Source organism: Dromiciops gliroides, chromosome 4 (genome assembly GCF_019393635.1).
Source record: "Dromiciops gliroides isolate mDroGli1 chromosome 4, mDroGli1.pri, whole genome shotgun sequence".
NCBI classification, from domain to species: domain Eukaryota; kingdom Metazoa; phylum Chordata; class Mammalia; order Microbiotheria; family Microbiotheriidae; genus Dromiciops; species Dromiciops gliroides.
The window spans coordinates 249,709,271-249,732,591 of NC_057864.1; the positions used below are offsets into that span (position 1 = coordinate 249,709,271).

At 36.5% G+C, this 23,321-nt stretch overlaps 2 protein-coding genes across 2 annotated transcripts in view; both read right to left on the bottom strand.

Annotated features, from left to right (window-relative positions):
* The window catches only part of BTBD9 (BTB domain containing 9), a 413,203-nt gene that overhangs the window by 216,277 nt on the left and 173,605 nt on the right, over nt 1-23,321 (bottom strand).
* Nucleotides 10,777-23,321, bottom strand: part of LOC122753459 (translationally-controlled tumor protein homolog) — a 73,579-nt gene continuing 61,034 nt past the window's right edge. The window contains exon 2 of the mRNA XM_044000853.1: nt 10,777-11,275. Within this exon, the coding sequence (XP_043856788.1) occupies nt 10,777-11,275 (499 nt within the window). The remainder of the gene's footprint in view (nt 11,276-23,321) is intronic.

Here is a 23,321-nt window from a genome sequence, read left to right on the forward strand (position 1 = left end):
ATATCCACATAAACTAAAGGCAAACATTTTCATATATAGCTTTTTTTAACCTAAAAAGCACACAATTCAGATGCTGTTCTACAATACAGTATTTTCATGGAGAACTGGAATCAGGAAGAGGAAGGTTATAGCTAGGCTAAAATTAGCTCTCCCATTGATGGCTATTACTCATAAACAAATAAAATAATTGCTTGAAAGAACATATAATATTACTTATTATTAAGATCACCATATCATGGGGCAGCTAGGTGGCACAGTAGATAGAGCACCAGCCCTGGATTCAGGAGGACCTGAGTTCAAATATGGCCTTGGAAACTTAACACTTACAAGCTGTGTGACCCTGGGCAAGTCACTTAACCCCAATTGCCTCACACACACACACACAAAAAAAAGCCACAGAGGCTTGAGAAAGATCACCATATCAGAAGGTAATAAACTCCTGTAGTCTTACCAAAGCAAACTAAAGTCCAAAGATTCAATCTCTATCCTGGTATTATGTTTCTTGATATGTTGATGGATTTTTTTTTTCTTCTTCTTTTTTTTTAATCGGAGAATCAATTCTGGGGACTCATGTCCTCCCATCAGCTATGTAATCTCCTTGGCCTTCGATTATTTCATCTGTAAAATGGGACTCTTAGACTGTGCCTTGGGTCTTTTCCAGGTCTAGGTCTATGCTCCTAAGAACTCTATTGTTCACATGCTTTCATCCAGTTTTGACTGCTTTAGACATTTTTTGTATCAGTGCATGAAAAGGGTCACAAACTAATATGCCTTTTTTGTTTCTTCTTTACAGTAATATTGCACTAAAAATGACTAATGGTCATTTCCCACATAAGCTACTACTGTGAAATACATTCCCACTAGACCATTTTAAGCAGCCACTAGTCCTTCTACATACGTGCCCTCTGACTGATAGAAGTGCCTTTACCTTGGCTCTTTCATCTGACTTTAACAATCAGGGTGAGGAAAACAAAAGTACCAAGGAAGATAGCAGATCAAAGGGGAATAAGGAGAGGATTTAGTTAAGTATCTACAAAAGTAAGAGGATTCTTTCTTTCATTTCATTCACTATCAGGTTTTTCCCCCCAACTGAAATATGTTGAATAGGATAAAATGAGGATGAATTTTGTCCTATGGTTGTAACAGAAAAGTTGGATGGCTATAAAGGTGTGAACTTTGGAATAAGCCAAGCGATGACTAAGTTAGGAAGAACAGAGGATAGGAAATCAATAGGGTTTATCTTGTCTACTGGGTAACATGAGAGTTGTGCAGAAAGAGAATGTCTTAGTCATACAATACTCACTAGGCAGCCTGACAATCAAAGGCTCAGCAGGGAACACTCAGACTAACTTCAATAGCAGCACATGTGGTACAGGGATTCTGACTTGGTAGTGTGTTAAGTGCAAAGTTATAGCATATCCCTGTCCTTAAATCTCACCCTAAAAGTTTCCTTTTTCCTTTAAGCTTTCAATTGGTTATCTCTGTAAAGCATCTTATGATACTATGAATTAAGGTATATAAAAAAGAACATTCCATTATATAAAGTTTTACTCAGCTGTCCTATCAAATGTGCTAGACTCTCCAGCTAGGTGATGCCATAGTGCATAGAGCACTGGGCCTGCAGTCAGGAAGCCTCCTATTCCTGAGTTCAAATCTGGCCTCAGACAATAGCTATGTGACCCTGGGCAAGTCACTTAATCCTGTTTGCCTCCATTTTCTTATCTATAAAATAAGCTAGAAAAGGAAATGGCAAACTATGCCAGTATCTTTGCCATGAAAACCCCCAAAGGAGTCACAGAACTGGACACAACTGAAAAATGATTCTGACTTTCTAGAATTAATCTGTATACATTTAGATTTATTTAGTTGTTTTATCTTATGAAGAATTAAATAAATGGCACTTTAAAAGACAAAGATTGTTGTCAGATATAAATCCCTTTTTTACCTTTCTTCTGAGCCTATATCTTTCCCCAAAGGTTTTTCTAGGTATGCAAACTGCTTCTTAATCAACAAAGGTTTGTACCTAATACAGTTAGTTATATTAATAATACATCACCAAAAAGATTATGCTAGCTGTTCATCAGGATAAACATAATAACAACCCCATAATAAGTGAGGAAAACCAGAGCATGCTGGCAGTTTTAGATTTAAAAAAAAAATTTACCTGTGCTGAGTTTGCTTATTCCAAAGTAATTTAGCACTTCATGTAAAAAAAAATAATAATAATAATAAAGTTAGAGAAAGGACTGACAATTTAGTAGAATTTGCTAGGGATAAGAAACATGGCACACTGGTGACAAGAGGGAAAGAATTCCTTTCACTGATACTCTTGGGGCAGCTAGGTGGCGCAGTGGATAGAGCACTGGCCCTGGAGTCAGGAGTACCTGAGTTCAAATCAGACCTCAGACACTTAACACTTAACTAGCTGTGTGACCCTGGGCAAGTCACTTAACCCTAATTGCCTCACTAAAAAAACAAAAACAAAAACAAACCAACCAACAAACAAAAAACCCCTGATACTCTTGCCCTAAAGCAAGTCCCAGTATCTTTGTCTATTTGGTCAGAAAGGATCTTAGCCTAACCCTCTCATTTTACTTATCTGACAACAGGAGCACAAGAAGTGACTTGATAAAAGTCATATAAGTGTTAAAACAGGAGAACTTGGATAGAAAGTAAGCTCTTCTGATCCCAAACTCAGGTTATTTTCATATCCCATTGTGTCTTTTAATATGGATAAGGGGACAGTGAGAACCAATTGCTGAGCGAGTCCTGCAACAGCTATATTTCTACCTTCACTGGAAGGAAGACTACTTGTAGACAGAAGAGTAAAAAACTTTAACAAAATAATAACACCAATTTTTACATTGTGACTTTCATATGAGCAGGAACACTGGTCAAATAGCCAAGTCATATTCTTATCCAAATAATAATGTATGTGCTCAAATGAGAATCTTTACACATTTGATAGTTGTGGAAAGAAGGTACATTGAAACCATTCAACACTACAAACTGAAATTGTATACTGGAATGGCACTATAGGGATTGTGTATTATGCAGGGATTATTCAGGATCTGGCATCTAGTCATTTCTTCAGAAATAGTGGGCAACGGACAAAGAAAGTAACATACATGTTCAGAAAAAGTTTTCTGAAAGCAGAATGTTCATTTTGTCCCATCTGTTCGGCCCCATCTGTATAGAGAGAGAAACTAGCCAGCAGAGAGCATTATTCAATTAAAAAATGAGAAAAGAACCTGCTCAGAAGTCAAATGGATTTACATAGACTCATAGGGAAGATGAGAGAATATGAACTTATCAGATATACTGAAGGAAAGAAAAAAACAGCAGAGATGAACTAAGGGCATATTTCATCAGGGCCAGGTAATTTTTGCTTTGAAAAGACAGGTATTACCACCACATTGATAGGACATTAATTATTCTTCTCATAGTCCTTCTCTAATTATAGACCAGAAGAATTTTTGTCTAGAGTAAAATGTAATCTTCAAATAAAAAAATAAAAAATGATGGATCAAAGATTTTCCTCACTCAAATGAAACTTGGTTTCATGACCCCCTTGGTTAAGTGTGAAGATAAGGACTTTGTGAAAAGAAATCCTTCTCATAGCAGATTGCCTAAACTAAAAGCTTGCTGTAATAAAATTGTTTCATGGCATCACAGCTTAACTGGTCCAAACCAGTCTTTGTTTATAGACAAGTAGGAATACATAAAAAGAATAACCAAAACAGATCATAAGTAAAAATAAAAATGACCAAAAAACCCTGTTTGGTCATAGATACAATATCTGACTAGTTTTAAGAAATGTTATGTTTAGAATATTAAGCTAACTTATTTTTAAAAAGCTTTTCCACTAAAGATAAGAGGATCTATGGCTCTGGAACAGCAACTTACAAATACACATACATATACATTTAGCAAATATAATAGTTTTTCTCTGTGTCTGTAATAAATTGTGAGTATTCGTATTTGCAGAAAGAACATCCCATCAGAATTCTGTATGTTTAGACACAATATGATGTAGTCCTTCACAAATTAAGTGTTTGGTAACTGTAGTCTTATTTTCCTTTGGGATGGTGAATTTTATGATTTCAAAAGGGCATGTGTGTTTGAGAGAGAAGACACTTATTTTAATTTCTAAACTTTAACCTTGAAATGACTTAGTTTCTCATAAATACTACTACCAAAAACCTGAGACACATTTAAAATGGAACTTTAAGTTAAACGTTCATGACTTCTGAAATATTAAAATGTCATCATAAAAGATACATTTTAAAGAGGTTACATAAATTGAGTTTTATGATGCATTGTCCTCTCTTTTTTCAAAAATTAAACCCCAGAGCTGTGAAACTTTACACTACTGATAGTTTCCTTCAAACAGAAGCAAAAACTGGTCAAGGATTTTTAAGGACCTGGCAATTTCTCCAACTTCAACCAGAACTCCAACTTCAACTCCAATTCCAACTTCAAGTTTCTCCAACTTCAAGCAGAAGAATAGTTTTTTCAACACTGAAGAAATCACTGATCTGTTAACTCTTCTCAGCTGCTGCAAAATTCAAGGTAACTTACAAGATATGGACTAATATAAATATTGTAAGAAGGATTTTATAACATTTTCTCATTTTCACATTTTAAAAAGATATAATGAATCAAACTCTCAACATGGCTAAAACAGAACTTGTTTTCTTTTCCCCCAAACCAACTCCTCTTCCATATGTCTCTATATTTAAGGCACCATTGTCCTTTCAATAACTCAGGTTCATAAAGCTGATATGTTCAACCACTCAAATCTTGCTCATGGTAAATATTTTCTAGACCTTGTTCTACCTCCTAACTTCCCTTCTACTCATATAATCAGTATCCTAGTTCATATTCTCCTCACTTCTGTAACGATTGGAATAACGCCACCTGCTGGATACTTACTGTAGAAGAGTTCTGCCCATGAAGGGAAGGTCTTTGAGGGCAAGACCAGGAGTCAGGAAGTGACGCGGGCTAGTGGGAGGAGGAAGGAAGAGACTGGCGCTCGCTCTCGCGCTCTTTTCCTCTGGACTCTGGTGGAGAAGGGAGCTAGAAATGTGCTCTCCCTTTAATAGATAGAAATCTAGGCCTTTTTCTCTCTCTTTACCAAATTCTTATTCTCCTTAATAAATGCTTAAAAGTCTAACTCTTGCTAAAGCTTATAATTTATTGGCGACCACTCATTAGATATTTTAGACAGTTTAGCTAGAATTTTAGCCCTTAACACTTCTCACAAGGACTATCAATTATTTCTCCTAAATGGCCTGCCTGGCTCAAGTCTCTACTCATTATAATCTGCCCCCCCCCCCCCCCGTTGACAAAATGATTTTCCCAAAGTACATATTTAACAACGTCGCTACCGTTTCAATCTTAGATTAAGGTGATTAGATCAAATACATACAACAATTTTGATTGGCACGCAAAGTCTTTTGTAACATGGTCTCACTGTCCCTTTCTAGATTATTACACATTACTCCTCTCCACACACTCTGTAGTCCAGCCTCCATGCTGTTCCTCACACACAAAATTCTACCTCCTATATCTGTGCCTTGGCATTGGTTATTTTCTGTGCCCAGAATTCATTCATTCATTACCTCTGCCTGTCAGATACTCTAATTTCCTTCAATGCTCAGTTCAAATGCCACCTTCAATAGATGATTTCTTTCAACTGCACTGCCTACTGCCTCCTCCCACCCCCTTGCCCCATAACTACATATCTATTCTGGACATATTCTACATATCTATATGGACATTGTCTTCCCTGGTTGTACTGTAAATTCTTTAAGAGAAAGGATTTACTACTGTCTTGTATATCCAGTTCCTAGGACGGTGCCTGGCACATAGAAGAAACTTAATAACTTATTCATTGACTAATTAAAGAAAATGGTATGAAAAATAAGCTACTAATGGACTATAATTTCTGTGTAAGTCCCTCTTTCAATAACCTAAACCCACACAGAAAAAGGCTCTTAATGAGTGACATCTTCAAAAAAAGAAAGAAAACAAATACAGATCTGTATAAAGAGAGCTAGGGCCCCACATGTGCAGTGTGGCAAGGACAAATGACAATAAATCTTCCAACTACTGATTTTTAGTAGGGAATAAACTATGCTAATTATTATTTTGTTAACCAATTTTTAAGAAGCACAACATACACAAAGTAATCTAACATCAATGTGGTTCTTACTGCAGTTGAAGTCTCATGTTTTTCTTTTTCACTAATCCTCACTCTGCTGAATTTAATAGCTTTGGCAATGCCAAAACAATGTCTGATCCTAATAGGTCAGCATTGATCGCTCTAAACCAATTGGTTCCTTCATTAGCAAGAAAATGAGGTAAAAAGAAAAAGCAGGTGGCTCTGTTGCAGGCAGATGGATCGCTGTTCCTTTTTACAATGCTTCTCTCTCATTAATTGACAGCTGATCGATTGGCAACTTGCTCAAAATCTGCAAAAACTATTCTTCACTTTTGACATTGGTCTATTTTAACAGGCTACTCAAGTTAAGACTTGGATATAGCAGACAATCTATTTGTAGGCCCATCACTTTCTTTCTCGGACATATCTCTTTGTGGGGAAAATTACATAAAATAAAGAGGACACATCTTCTGAACATCCTCTTGCTGAGAGTGAAACCCAATCAGCCAAACCTGTTAGAGGTCTCAGGAATCATGATATATTCTGTGGAGGAGGGCAGGGAAAGAAATTAGGCTTAATCACAGTAGCAAGAGGAGACAACACATGAAATACACAGTTAGACAGAGACCACAGACCATATCCCAGCAATGGAAGAGGAAAAAAGAGAGACAAGAAAGCAAATCAAAGGGGGCAGTAAAATGACTAAAAAAGAAGTAAATCACAAAAAAGAAAGATATAATACAACTTTGGTTTGTTGGGGAGAAAAGTTAATGGTGGAAAGTTTAACTGGAAAGGAATTTGGCCAGACTGCACAGGGAAAGGCAAACAAGTCTAGGATTCCCCTGAAATCTGGGACACAGAGTTAATAATGCAAATCTAAATGCAAATCTGGGATACAGAGTTAAATAAATGGAAAGCTAGGATTTTGTACTAGCGAAGCAACTGGATAGTGCAGTGGACACAGAGTTGGACTTGGGGTAAGGTAGCCCTCAGTTCAAATCTAGCCATAGACACATATTAGCTAGGACCCTGGGCAACTCATTTAACCTTTCTTGGTGAATGGGGCTAATGGCAGCACCTATCTCCCAGGGTAGTTGAGAGGATCAAATGGTATTAACAAAGGTAAAGCACTTTGCAAACCTTAAGGCTCCATATAAATGCTAGTTGGCAGCAGCAGCAGCAGCAGCAGTATTATGAAATACTGAATGACTCCAAGGAAAGTCTCCAGAATATTCTGTACTTTAGGAAGGATTTGTGAAAGAATGTGGAGAAGAATCACAGAAGATGAGAAGGTATGGATGGGTTTCTTATTTTATTCTACCCACACTGATGAGCTCACAGACACACTGATGTTCTATATATGTGTCCATTCAAGCACTGGTACAATTAAACCTATCCTAGGTTCCTTCCCATTTACTATCACTAAACACAAGGAACGTGCTGAAGGTACAACTGTAAACTACAGCGCCCCTAGAAACCAAGCATTCAGATGCACAGGTAAGGGCTTAAGGAACACCTTTTAGTCTCTCTGTCTCCTGAATTCTTTAACTCCTTGGGTACTTGTCCACCTGCAAATTTGCTTGATAGCTGTCATTACTACAATGTCTTTGAGGGGAGGGAGGATTGTGTTGCAACACGGTCTATGTATCACTAGTGAATAGTAGTAAACTAACTTGTATAATAGGCATTTCGTAAACAGTTGCTGGGTTGCTGAATTTTCACCTTCTGTAATGAAATACCCTAAGGAACTATGATAGGTTCCAAGATGATCGAAAGTTAACAGACATTTCCAATCCCTAAACAATTAATGAATAGGGATGCATGAAGTACTTTCTATGTACCAGGTACTGTGAAAGACACTGGGAGGAAGAGGGAGTGGGAATAAATATTTAAATAGTACCTACCTATGTGCCAGGAACTGTGCTAAGTGCTTTTAACAAAAGTTATCTCATTTGATCTTACTGGTAATACCAGGACAAAAGTGAAAAATTACCTGCCTTCCTGGATCTAAAATTTTTAAATAAAGATATGAAAGAGAGGAGAGGAGAGAAGAGAGGAGAAGGGAGAGATCTTATGGGAAGGGCTAGGCGCTAGCAATTAGGGGTGACCATGAAAGGCTTCAAACAAGGGCAGGGAAAATGAAGACAGAATGCATTTTTACAGGCATCATTCCAGTACATGTTCATGTACTCAGCAGCCAGTACAAAAATATGGAGATGTGAGGAGTGTCATGTACAGTGAAAAGACCAATCTGGATGAACCAAAATGTGTGTGAAGGGGAGTAAGGTTTATAGTTTCTCTAGATATGTTGAGAAATAAATATTTCCTTTCTAGACTTTTCCCTTAGGAAAGTGGGTAGAAGAGAAAAGCTAAGGCCTTTCTAAGGGAAATGGATTAAGTACAATAACCAAACTTAAATCTTGTCTAGATAACAACTTTCCCCACTCCCTCAAACCAGGGCAGAGTCCTTGATTTTCATTCTCTTTATATTACATATGTGTTTCTTGGATGTAGCTGATAGGTTTTCATTTTCCATCTTTCCTTTTGTATTGATTTTTAATTCTCTTTTAGGATAGTACTTTGCCCCCACGTTTAATTCTATTTAGACTACTTTAATGCTAGCTGATTCCTATAGGTTCTGTCCCCATTTTTGCTTATCTGTCCTGTACCAAGTTCCTTGAATTTACTTAAATTTATAATTTCTTTACTTTGTTTTCATTCTTATTTATGTGTTCCTCTCCCCTTTTTGATGTTTCCTATTCCCATCCAGCTGAACATGTAAAAATCTTGCAAATTTTCCCTCTGCCCAACTTCTTGGCTCAAATAGCATTCTTTTGCAATGTTCCTTTATGTGAAGCTTTTATTTACTTTGTCCCCTATTCTATTTTGAATTTTAATGCCTGGTTTATGGCTTTTATTCTTACTTGTTCCTTCTTATTCTGTCCCTCATGAAAGGAGAGCTTCCTGAATACCAAATTTGGACTCCCTTTTGAATTCTACTTCTAAGTTATTGCAAGTGTAGCTTTCATCTCATTCTCATATTTTCCCCTTATACTGCCTTAGTCGTAGACATTCTAATTCAAGAAGGAAGCAGTACTGAGAGGTAGGACTTACTGTATGTCCCAAGTAATGAGGCCTGGTCCTATTATCCGCCCTTATCATGTTTAATTACTCAGCACCTCTAAGGGCAATTTTCCCTATCTCTGGTTCTACGTCCTGCTCAGTGTTGGGTACCTGTAGTGATCCATACATCCTTTTCTATTCGAATGGGATAAATTAGGAGATAAAGCCCTTTTCAAGGGAAATGGATTCCTAATGTGAACATTTTCCTCTGAAAAAACCCATTATAAAGGCACCTCTCTCTTAAAAAAGACAAACAGTTCCTTATAACTGGAAACTTCTTTAGGAATCCCCTTTCACTCCCATTTTATGCTATTCCAACAGATCTCCTCCACTGTTGCTGACAGACTAAAAAAATATTTTCTTTTCTTTGCTTGCCTCTACATTGTATGGAGGTGCATCTCCATCTCTCCTTTCTTCCTTTCCACACATTTCCCTACTATGTCACCTCTTTTACAAAAGATGACTCACTTATAAAGTAGAATAGTATTTATAGTTCATAGCATTTAATTTGGCTTTTCCTCCTTCCCTTCTTCAGATTTTTATGGTTCTTCAAAATTTTTACCTTAAAGTCCTTTTTGGTCTCTAAATGATTCCTCTTCCTTACACCTCAAATTATATATATATAACATATTATATATATATATATAGCTATTAACATAAGAATGGATTATATTATTAAGTATTTTCTTGCAAACTATTTATTTACCTGCTTTTCTTGTGCTTCTATTTTTTAAAATTCGTTGCAATTTAAATATTCTATTGACCCACCCCAATTTCTTGAGCAAGAATGATTCAATGACTGTCTTTTTTTAAAGGCCCCTCTTTTTTGTTGAGGATTTGTCTTGACTTTTCAGTATATTTTAAGTTGTAGGCTGAGCTCCTTTCTTTGAAAGGGCCTACTCTATTCTTTTTTTTTTGGTTTTTCATGAATTTGGAGTAATCTTGGGTTATTTGAAAGGACATTCCTTTATAGCTGATAGCCTTTTCCTGGCTGGTTGAAAAATCTGTTTTCTGCTATTATGAAATTTATTCACTACCTAAATGGGAGTTGCAAGCATGGAGTCTTACTCTGGAAATCTGCAGAGTTTATCAATTGATATTTGGTTGGTTATATTCAAAACTTCTGATCAATTTTCTCATGCCATTTCCTTAGTGTTTTGATTTGGTTTGTTCTGAGAGAATCATGATCCTTAAGTTATCTTTTTAAGAGCTTCTATTTCCTTAGATTATTTTTTTGGCTGTTGTAAATTCTGTATCCATTGATCAGTGTTCTTTTTTTTTTCCCTCTCAAATGGGTTTAAATGCGTTTTATTTTAGACAACCTACATGACATGTTTTTAAAAACAATGCCTCCACTCCAAATAAATCAAGGTCAATAATAAATTAATAAAGCTCAAGATGACATCAGTCCAAGTTTGTCCAAGTCCTGGTGTTGTGTACTTGACAAAAAGCAGCAGCCAGTTATGATGACAGGTGATTCAAAGTAATCAGCTGAAGAAAATCACATATGGGGTCACACCATCCTCACGGAAGTCCAAGAGAGCCACCATACCATCTGGATTCATGTTTTCACCTATGAAGAACTGATCGTTTTTAAAACTGGCAAGGATGTGTTTGATTTGTTCTGCAGCTCCGGTCATAAAAGGTTTTAATCTATCTGGCTTGTGCTTTTCAAGTCTGCCTTTGATTGATTTCATGTAGTCTTTGATGTACTTTTTGTAGGATTCTTTTGTGAAACTAGTTTCTTGCAGATGATGGTTTATTACTATGTCAACTCCAGTGATTACAGTGGCATCTGTTCCTTTACCCTCAGGACCTTCAGCAGAGGCATTTCCACCAATGAGTGAATCATCAATGGTACCCTCTGTCCTACTGACCATCTTCCCCTCCACCTTCAGGCACAGCCCATTTGTGATCTCCCGGATCTTGTAAATGTCAGAGAACATCTCATCATGGCTGATGAGGTCCAGGTAGATGATCAGTGTTCTTTAATGGTGTTTTGTGAACTTTGATTTTCAAACAAACCTAACATTTTCTTTTAAAAGTTTTATTTCTCTATTTTGGCACTCTGTAGTTCCTTGCTGTTGCTTCAGGACATTTTTTTTTTAATGGATAAAAATTAAGAGAAAGCCATTGGATTTGGCAATTAAGAAATTATTGGTATCTTCCAAGTAGAATGCACAGTACAATCCATGGAATAAACAAGACAACCCACAGGAGAAGATATAATAACTGAGAAAAGCACAATTACTCAGTGAGTTTACAGCTGCCAACTGCTTTGTTTGTTCTTCCTTCCCAGTTTCACCTAGTGCAGCCTGCACTGGACTATCAATCACATAAACTCCTCTATAGGCAGTCCAACTGGTGGGCAGGCTCTCATCCCCTACTAGGTCCTAGTCCCTTCCCTACTTCTTCTCTCAACATGGGCTGTACTGTCTGGTTATCCATGAGTGCTCCGCTCCAGATGGGCAGGTAAGCATTCTCTGGCCATTCCAATATACTCCAGTCTACCGTTGCCATCTCTACCACAGCAGCAATACAAATCTATGTTATTAGACCTTTATTCTTCAAACTATCCTTTTACTAGAGAGCCCAAGTAACAACAGAGACAGCAGACACTGCTTCGTTTTTTAGGTCCACTCTCAGAGAAGGATGCATGAAATGTGTGCTCTAAAACCTGGAAGAGAGTGAGGAACACTAAATGGAATCTAATGGAGGATAGTATGGAATGGCAAGGATATCCTGAAAGAAGGAAATGCTTCCTGGGGGGTGAAGGAGGGAGTTTTTGTTGTGTCCCACCTAGACTCCTTTCTACCCCTTGCTCAGAAATTGGCTTCTGCCAGTTTTAGGAGATTCTGCACTAAGAATAGCCCAAGAGGATAGGCACAACCATGGAAGCAGTGAAAATGGAACAACCTTGGGCAAGTCACTTAACCCCAATTGCCTCACTAAAAAAAAAAAAATATGGGAGCAAGTTTCAGGTGCTGGAGCAAGAGAAGAGGCAGAGGTTGGTAATGATGGATTTGAGAATTAGATAGTCAAGTATAGAACTCTCTCAGATCTTCAGTCCTGTTCCCAATTATCTTACCTCATCCCCTATCTCCAATCACTCCCAACAACTAATTGGACATCTCATAAGAAAATGAAGGCTTTCCACCACCAGGAAACCAGGGTCTATCCAAGCATCTGGAACCAGACTCAATGTCTTTTTTCCTAACAGAAACATGTTACCCTCTGGAGCTGGGAGTTGATCACCAGAAACTATGCTCCCATCTTCAAATCAAGGAAAATGAAAATTTACTAGTCTAATTTCAACAAAAACCTTTGAACACTTGGGTGAAAATGTAAAAATATGTATTGCAAAAAGATGTAATTTAGTAAGCAGTCACTCCTCCCACTTGGATTAATATTTATTTGTGAAGGACCTTTTTTTCAGCTCTGAAAAAAATAAAAACCAAATACTGAATTAAACTAAATTAAAAAAAAATCTTTGAACCACTGTATAAACCAAAATTTTAGTTGTCTTTTCACTTGTTTAGTGTACATAATACATTCCCCTCTTTCTTCTTCCTCACCTTCCCTCTTCTGTGTGTATTCCCACAAAAAATGATTCACCTGTAGGAGGGATGTGGTTGAGGTTTAGCCAGTGTTGTTTCAGATCTCTTTCTCCACCATCACGTCTATTTCACTTCTTTCATCCACATCTCCTCATGTACATTTTGAAATAAATCTCCTCTCTACCTTCTCTCTGTTGTTATTTTAGAGTTATTGTCTTTGGATGCTACTTTTGTTAACCCTTTTTCTATTTTTGTTGTCTGGGGTGTAAAGTCTGATTTTCTTTCTAGAAATGTTTTGAATGCTTCTTATTAATCAAATATCTGTCTTTTTTTACTGCTCAGATTTGTAGAATAGATCACCTTAGGTAGCATCTTGAGCTCCTTTGCTCTTCAGAATACATTATTTCATTCCCTCTTCCAGTTTCTGGAGGGGGCAGAATAGTCTTGTGTTACTTGAATTTCCTTTAAAAAAATATTCCAGAAGGCCTTTCTCCTGATCTCTTGTAGAATTTGCTGTTTCTCAATATAATTGCTAAATTTTACTATTAAGTGTCTTAAGAGTTTGCAGTTTTATTTTCATTTTGGGGGAGGTTCCCCCCTTTCAAGGCAATTTATGAATTTTTTCAATCAGCACATTGGTTTCTGTGTTCAGGAAGTTTTCTTGTATCATTTCTGGCATACATATAACATAAACATACAAATACTATAGTGTTTAGGTTTCTTGACTTGTGTTCTTCCAGACTTATAATCCTTAAGCTTGTATCTATAAAGCCTCTCTTCAAGATTGTAGGAAGATTTTATAACCTCTTTCTCTCAATTTTAATGCTCAATAACCATCACCATTTGTAAATTTGTCCAGTTATATAATCTGAATTTGCCCCCATTGTGGTGATAGCTCCTTTCCTCTTAGCAGGTATATAGAACATATTGGGCTGTCCATCTAGCACAATTTAAATTAATAAATCCAGTACTAAAAATAAACTTTCTAGACTAGGAGGGGGAAAAGATCTTTACAACTTCTAAAAACAGGACCTAAAATGAGAATGAGTTTAGTACTGAAAGTACAGCTCTAGCAATGGAGAAGTTAGATAAAAACACACAAAAAAAGTTCTAAAAATTGCTTTATTGAGTCAATAAATAGCTTCAAATCACTTAGCATAATGCTGGAAGTTTGTTTGGCAGAAAAGACTTAACAAAGGATGCATGTGATCTCATTCTACCCAAAGACAAATTCAAAACAAATATTCTTAGTGCTCAAATATGCAAGCATTTCTAGCTGTTGCTAGCATGTAAGGAAAGAAAATCTTATCTGTTTCATTCTGGCCTTATTTCCAAATTGGCTGTGCATACTGAAGTAAAAGATAAAAGTAAAACTATTTCAGTAGCACCTGACAGAGATCTACAACAAAGAAGAGCTTGCTTAAAACAGGGAAAAGTACTGGCAAGGCACACTTTAGATCATAACTACTTCTGCTTCAATTTCAACAACTTTAAATTCTGAGAATGATAAAGGTGAGATTTTCAGCTGGGATTTTTAGAGTTTCCAGACAATTACTACATAGTGATCCTTGTTAATAAAGCTATAACCCTGAAACAATCTGGGGGAATGAACAAAGTAGCTAGGTCAGAGTTTCAAAACTAGCATCGTAGCTGGAACAGTAGCGTGCACTTAATAAATGCTTTATTTTTATTGATTAGAGGCTAAAAATTCCTGGTTATGATTTTAAGCTGGTCAGTACAGAAATGTATGTGACTTGTACATTTTTTTCAGTGGTTCTAGCTGAGGACAATGTTTCCTCACCACAAATAAACCAAGTGGGTAGGGAATGCTATCCTTACAAAGTGGGTCATCCTACTTTCAAATTTCACTAGAAAATAAACTTATTACAGCTATGGAAAATGTGGACATCAACACCAACAGTTAATTAATACAATGTGATACTGATAGTATGGCTTCTTCCACCTTCTTGTTACTTGCCACTGAATAATAAATCCTGTCAGTCACTAAGGAAAGATAACCTCCAGAAAAGGCAATTAACTCTGGCTCAAAACAGTAATCCAGCAGTCATTCATAAAAACCTACAGAAAGTTTTAAGCCCCCCCAAAACCTGCTCCAAATTTAGAAAGTCACTGTTCCAATACAGAAGTGTAGTGAGAAACAATCTACTGAAACACATATTAATTTTTACTGGCTCCTCTGTGTAAGAGCAAAAAATTGTAACCGCTTATTGTGTCCCTAGCAATCCAAGTGATATGTACTAGTGAGGCTGAAATTGAATTCTATCCATATTTCTTCTAGATTCCCCAGACAAGTCCTACAAATAACCCCCCCCCACACACACACACACTATAACTGGCTTATTCCAGATAATATAAGGCCTACAAAAATCTTCAAAACAATCATGGTTTCTTATTTCTATTTTTTCCCTTAAATCAAAGCCAATGAAGTTCTAGATCTGCAATCAGAAGACCTGAATTCAAATCAGCTCTGCTACTTAATTATGTTTTTCCCTCTATGGACTTTAGTTTCTATATTTATAAAATAAGTGGAATGGATTAGATGATGTCTCTTATGTTTACAAGATCCTGAAATTAATAGTCCAGAACAGTTCCATGTGATTCTACTTATTAAGATCAAAATAGGGTCTTTTAAGAGTTGGATTCAGTGGGAAATTTATTGGACTGATGATTTTATCGGGGAGGAGAGATGTTCATAGTTAAATAAAAGAGAGGTTGGGAATGAGGACCAAAGCTCACATAATATAATGGAGGAATCTCTTTTAGGAAACTATGTACTAACCCAAAGCTTAAATTCTGGGCCTTTACAATTAAGAACTGATCTTAGGGGCAGCTAGGTGGCACAGTGGATAGAGCACCACCCCTGGATTCAGGAGGACCTGAGTTCAAATCTGGCCTCAGACACTTAATACTTACTAGCTGTGTGACCCTGGGCAAGTCACTTAACCCCAATTGCCTCACCAAAAAAAAAAAAAAAAAAAGAATTAGAACTGATCTTAAATAGAGCAAGAGTCTTAGAAACTTAGGTACAGGGAGAAAAAGATAAGGAAATAAATCCTATGCTGTCTATAGGAGAAAGCTCTACTGTTCATGTAGGTAATCATAAAATATACATGCTACTTGAATACATACATGTATATTCCTAGTGTTTAAAGCACATAGTAGCTTGAACACAGTAAGATCATAATAAATGCTTAATGGATTTGTGAAGCGGCCCCCTGAACTTGTTTTCTTGAGTTGTCCCGTTTTCCAGAGATGAAGCCCACTTGAATTAATATAATGGTGATTTTTTTCAGTTGAACTCTATTAAACTCTCAGTGTGCCCTTAAAATCGAATTAGCTACAAACCTGGCTCCAGCCAGTCTAGCCCAGACTTATAAACTATTTGTGCAGGGAGGACTCTTTCAGATAAGCAGAACATCCTCCTCCTCCCTCCATGGTCCCAAAGTTCCCAAGCCCTCCTGTTCCTTTTCACTCTTCCTCCCCTACTTCTCCCTTTCTCCTCCCATGCCACTACCATTTGGGAGGAGACTTCCCTCTACTCCTCCCATGAGACCTCCCACTTTTGCTATAATTCTTAAAAATTCATGGCTTTGGCTGCATTGGTGGCCTCCCTTTGTACTCTGTACAAGACTGGACCCAGCATGCATATCTCCATTTTCTCTTGTAATAAAACAAAATTCAAGTCTTTGGAAGTTAGAGCTGGTTGACAGATTTTTGGATTATATTTGTTTAGGATTTATGATGTTGAGAAGCAGCTTCTTAAATTGAGAAACTGCAAGATCTTTTCTTAAAAGAGTAAGAAGCCAAAAAAATAAAATGAAGGTACCATAATACTTCAGGACAGAGTGGGAAAAGGAGAATCAGAAATATGTCACATGGAAAGAAAAGTATCAGTGGTACAGTATCAAAAGAGTATTAAGGGGGGCGGCTAGGTGGTGCAGTAGATAAAGCACTGGCCCTGGATTCAGGAGTACCTGAGTTCAAATCCGGCCTCAGACACTTGACACTTACTAGCTGTGTGACCCTGGGCAAGTCACTTAACCCTCATTGCCCCACAAAAAAAAAAAAAAAGAGTATTAAGGGTTTGACTGGATTTGGCTAAAATAAGAAAGGAATTACTCATGAAAAAGTCCTTTGATGTGACTATCAGAAATTGGATGATATAAAGGAGATAAAGAGAAGATTTAAAAATTAGGAGAAAATAAAAGATGTACAAACTAGGAACACTGTCATCCATTTCTTTCATATGAAGTAAATAAATACTCTGGCATCCCATCATAATTTTATTCACTGTAAAGGATGCTATCTAAATGTAGCTGATAACAAAATTCACCACACACCAAAATTCATTTTAATGCAATTCCATCACATAGAAGGATGTGAGACTCCAATGTCCTGAGTAAAGAACAGACAATGGAAGGAGATTAGTAGAATTACTACTATAGAATGGTATGTAAACCAAGGAAAGAAAACATGAAATATTGTAGTCCAGTATTTCTCTTGCATATCTTTGTTTTCTTTTTCTATGGATACAGGCAACTACTCTTATCAGTTCAATAATATTTGTTTTCTTGATTTCCATGGCTTAACTATTATTTCCTTTTTGACTCCTACTTGCATCAGATCTGTTGAACACATAAAATGAAATTGCCAGGAATTAAATAATGAATTTTGTTTCTGGTAAATTCATCATTTGTTCTCAGTTCAACTCAAATGGCAGATTACATTGAATGAAATGAAAGACCATTTCATAAAAATGACAAAAAAGGGAAACTACTAAGGTCGTTGCTACATAGGCTAGGCTAATTTTTTCCTTAAAAGATGATGAAACTATCCAAATTCCTAACTGACCCAGGGGACTAAGATTTGAACACTGACTTAGCTTCATGGTTTCTTAAATATATAAAGCTCAGCAATGATGAGACAGAGAGTCCTTAGGTTTGATTACATGCTTCCAACCAAAAGTGTCACCAATACAAAATGCAGAGTCCTTGTCAAGTGAACCAATGATGTAACCTTGCTGAATAGACTTTCTATACTCTTCTATTTAGTAAATGTTATCTGGTTTCATTTCATTATAATTTTACAAACTTGAACTACAGGATAAGCCTGAGTCAGGCCTGCCTGATGCAGAAAAGGTGGGAAATTATTTTTAATTTTTGCTCTTAAATGTTATTCATAAGAAAAATTAATTCATACTAAGCCTGCCCTTTCACAAGCCTGAGAACAACAATAACAAAACTCCAATAGTGGAATGTTGGTTGTACATGAACTCGTAAACAGCAAAATGGTCATTATACCTGCTCTATCCCCTATATCTATATAGTTAGCACTTGGTTAGTCAGGTGTTTTAGAGAGACTCTTGGAATAAAACTCAAGTCATTTCTTCAACATACTAGAATTTAGTTCTCATTAAAAGACAGTTTAAGAGATTACTAGATTTTCCATTTGGTATACTGTACAAGAGAATTTGAGGGATTGTTTTCAACAAAACTGAGAAAAATGATCAAGCTATATTCAAAGCATTTTCTACAATGTTTTTCTATGAGTGTTTGAGTAGTAAAAATTTAAAAGATGTTAAAACACAACAGAAAGTACCCATCTGAGGACTGAAGAATGGATTTAAATTAGAAAGCAATCAAACTTTAATGTGTATGGTCACTCATTCTGAATTTTACTTTCCACTCAAGAATCTGAGTCAAGTCAGTTGAATGGGATAAAATAGAATGAATGACTGGCTTGATTTTCTGAAGATAATTAACCTTTTCAGGGTACTTGAATAATTATTTAACATGTTAGAAAAATTAAATAGTGCCCTAGTGAAACAGCTAATGCATATCCTAACAAAAACAATTACTACTACTTTTCAGCTACAGAATTCAGGCTTAACCAATATGAGTAAATTGTCCTAAAAATTAAAAACTCCTAAGATCAAGTTAGTACTTATGGAGGCTAAGCAAGTTTTATGTAACTTTCTGACTTGGATAGTGGTATTTTCCAGGAATCCTCCTGACCCTATTTCCCAGTTACCCTTTCTTCCCTAATTGCCAAAAACATAACAACCTCTTTAGGGAATATAGAGAAGAGAGTAGTCTAAACGCTACTGCAATACTTATGATACTCAACTCAGCCTTGAAGTCAGTTTTACATATTCATAAATTCTGATTCCCTAATTCAAGTGAAGCAAAGGAAAAGTGGGTACAAAAATTAAGTAGGATAATGTACAAATTGAAATCTGTTGTTGTTTTTCCCCATTTTCTAGTCTGGAGTGAGATTCTATGACCACAAATAGGTCCTCTGAACAAGCTGAACTTCCTAGAAGGCTGATAGTGACTCAATCCAACAATTCTGATATTGCTTGGACTCAAATCCAAGTTCAGGAACTTGCAGAGCTCAGACCAGGGTGGGCAGGATCATACTTTGCCCTGGATCATTCCACTATAGAGAGCAATGTAACATTGCAGGTATCCCGCCTAAGATGTCCCTCAGAGCCTAGACTAACACAGCATTCAGCATTCAATATCCTATGAAAGCAACATGAAGACCAGCCTAGATTTTCCTTCCAGAACAGAGCAAAACCTGGCTCTAAAAACATCTTTAGTGAGAAAGTAGGCTGTAAGAAAGACCAAAAAACAAAAACAAAAAAACGAACAAAAGAATTCTACCATAAAAAGTCATTATGGTGACAAGGACATTCAAGACACAAACTCAGAAGAAGAGAATAACTTCAAAACATCTACAAGTAAAGACTCAACAAAAAACACATCTTTGGCACAAATAAATATACAATTCCTGGAAAATGAAGCAAAAACTTGAAAAAAAGGAGTGGGGGGAGAGGGAGAGTAAAGACATGTTTTAATAAGTGAAATAAGTTTGGAGGGAAAAATGGGGAAAGAAATTTAAGCTATAGAAGAAAGAACTAGAAAGGGAAGTAATAGCTTAACATAAGTGGTACAAAGCCTTACCCAGAAATTCCTGAAAATGAGAAGGGACGAAAAAGAAACAACAATGACTCAATGAGACAACAAGAAATATAGAAACAAAATTTTAAAACTGAAAAAATCAAAGATACTGTAAGGTACTTCACAGCAAAAGCAACTGAATTAAACAAAAGATTGAGAAGAAAAATTTAAGGATCACTGGATTAACTGAAATCCGTGATTAAAAAAAAAAAAGTCTTGGGCAGCTACATGGCACAGTAGATAAAAGACCAGCCCTGGATGCAGGAAGACCTGACTTCAAATCTAGCCTCAGACACTTGACACTTACTAGCTGTGTGACCCATGGCAAGGCACTTAGCCCTCACTGCCCCCCCCCCGAAAAGGTCTTGATATTATGTTTCAAGAAATGTTCAAAGAAAACTGCCTTGATGTGTCAGAATTGGGGGAAAAGTGGAAATAGAAAGAATACTGGTCACCTCCTGAAAGAAATCCCCAAACAAAACTCCTAGGAACATTATAGCCCAAATCCAGAGTTTCCACATCAAAGAAAAAAAAAATTACTGCAAGCAGCCAGAGAAAAAGAAACCAAGTACCAAGGAGGTAGAGTCAGAATCTGAAACAGTTAAACCACCACCATAATATATTATATTCCAGAAGGCAAAGGCTTATGATCAAGAATAATTTACCCAGCAAAACTTAGTATAATCATACCAGGAAGAGAAATTGACCTTTAATGAAACAGGATTTCCAAGAATTCTTAAGGAAAAAAACCAAAACTATGTAGAAACTCTGAGGTTTAAACACAGAAGTAAGGTAAACATAAATGAACAATGATAAAAGACTAAACAAGGATAAACTGCTAATACTCTAATATGAGAAGATGATATATATGTCCCCTCTGAACCTAAGTATCATGAGGGGTAACAGAAAGAATCTAATTAGACAGGAGGCCTATAAGTAGTTCTGTTATTTCTTGATTATCTTAATAGAAAGGTGGAAAGAAAGCCAAGAGGAATATACTGGGAGGTGGAAGCAGAATGGAAAGGAAGGTTAGCTATTTTCCCACATAAGCAGGGTGCATAAGCAGAAGTATATACAAACAAGGAGAAAGGAATGGGGTTGAATAGCTGAAACCTGAACTTTATTTTCATCTGAATCAAAGAATCCCACACAAACGTAGGAACAGAAATACATTTTGGGGCAGCTAGGTGGCGCAGTGGATAGAGCACTGGCTTTGGAGTCAGGAGTACCTGAGTTCAAATCCGACCTCAGACACTTAACACTTACTAGCTGTGTGACCCTGGGCAAGTCACTTAACCCCAATTGCCTCGCTAAAAATTAAAAAAAGAATTAAAAAAATACATTTCATTCAACAATAGGAGAGAAAGGGGACAAGAAAGAACAAGGATATATACAAATGGTAGAATTAAAGGAGGAAATAGTACTAAGCAAAAAGTGTGTGTGTGTGTGTGTGTGTGTGTGTGTGTGTGCGCACGCGCACGTGCCTCTTTTTTGAGGTAGCAAAGAACTGGAAATTGAGAGGAAGCCCACTGATTGGGGAATAGTTGAACAAGTTACAGTATATAAATGTGATAAAATACTATTATGTTATAGCAAATGGTAAAGAGTATGGTTTCAGAGAAACATGTGAAGACTTGTATTAATTGAAGTGAAGAAAGAAGGGCCATACCCTTACATGTAAATGGAAAATAAAATAAATGTTTGTTGAAAAAAAAAAAAAAAGGAAGAAGGGCCATGAGAACAATTTATACAATAACAATATTATAAAAACAAATAACTTGGAAAGGATTCGAAATTCTGATTGGCATAATGACCAGCCATAATTCCACAGGACTCATGATGAAACATGCTAACCAACTCCTGATAGAGATGAAAGACTCAGTGTAAAATAAGACACACATGTGCATGCATACTCATACATAACCAATACATAAATCTGTTTTGCTTGACTATACATGTTTATAAAAGTGGGTTTTTTTCCCCTTTTCTGGTGGGGTAGAGAGGGGAAGAAAGAGGATTTTTGCTGATTGAAAAAAATTAATTTTAAAAAGAAATAAAATCAGTCTCTGGTCATGGAAATACTATGATAACTGTTTTAATGTTGTTGAAATGAACTGGATTTTTTGAGGATTTTTTTTTTTTTTAGCAACTAGCAATGAATGAAGACTCTAATCCAGGTGGTGAGTAAAGCTCAGGTTCTTATTAAATAATTAAATTACTAAAGATGTTGATTTTGCTAAGTGACATTTACCTGTATTCAGAGGACTTCCAAATCCACTTCTCTAGCCCCAGTCTCTGTTGAACTCTAGTATCACATTTCCAATAGCCTGCCAGACAAGTCCAACCAGATAACTCATTAGCGCTTAATATCCTATCTTCCCTTATGTATAACATTCTTCTTTCTTTCAATTCTTACTGCCACAAAGCACAGCTCAGGCTCTAATTATCTCAAGTTGAGATGATGACAACAACCTAACCCTTTAAATGGTCCTCCATGGTTTTAAGACACTACCAGCTTCAAGAGCACTGCTTGCTGATTTGTCTCTCCCTGAAAACATTCATTGGTTTTCCAATGTTTACTAAATAAAGTACAACCTATATTCCGAAATTCAAGGCCCTCCAAAGTCTAGTCACAATTAATCTTTTAAACCCAACCTTCCCGGTGCTGTAGGCACTCTAAATTATTTGCCATCCCCCTAATATTCACAATGTTTGCCATTTCTCTTCATGAACAGAACCAGTCAGGAAGAAATTCAGAGGACATACAGTCCAACATGAGAAGGAAGCCCCTCTAAATCAGTCCTAAGTCCTCTTTCCATATGAGAGTCTTTTATATTCTTAGAAATGCTGATGATTTATGTGGGTTTATTTTATGTCCTGCAACTCTGCTAAAATTGTTAATTGTTTCAAGCAGTTTTTTAGTTGATTCTTTAGGATTCTCTAAATATACTATATATATCATCTGCAGATAGTTTTGTTTCTTCCTTGCCTATTCTAATTCCTTCAATTTCCTTTAGATTCTTAAAAACAGTTATTATAACTATTGAGTATTTCCTTTTTGTAAAAGCTGGTCCTTGGCTTATGGTAAAGCTATCTTTTATAGCATATTGCTTTAAACTAACATCTTAGGGTTCCTCTTCTTACAACTTAATATATAACTCGAGACCATTCAATTACACAATTCAACAAACATTTTTTAATACTCTATCACGAGCAAGTTCAGTCCAGTTGTTCTTTAGTTGTGTCTAACTCTTTATGACCTCTTCTGGGGTTTTCTTGACAAAGATGCTGAAGTAGCTTGCCATTTCTTTCTCCAACTCATTTTACAGATGAAGAGACTGAGGCAAACAGGGTTAAGTGACTAGCCCCATGTCCACAGCTAATGTTGGAGGCCAGATTTGAATTCAGGAAGTCTTCCTGATTCCAGGCCCAATGCTCTATCCAGTGTGCCACCCAGCAGCCCAATTATAAACAAGGTGATGTTATTATAAT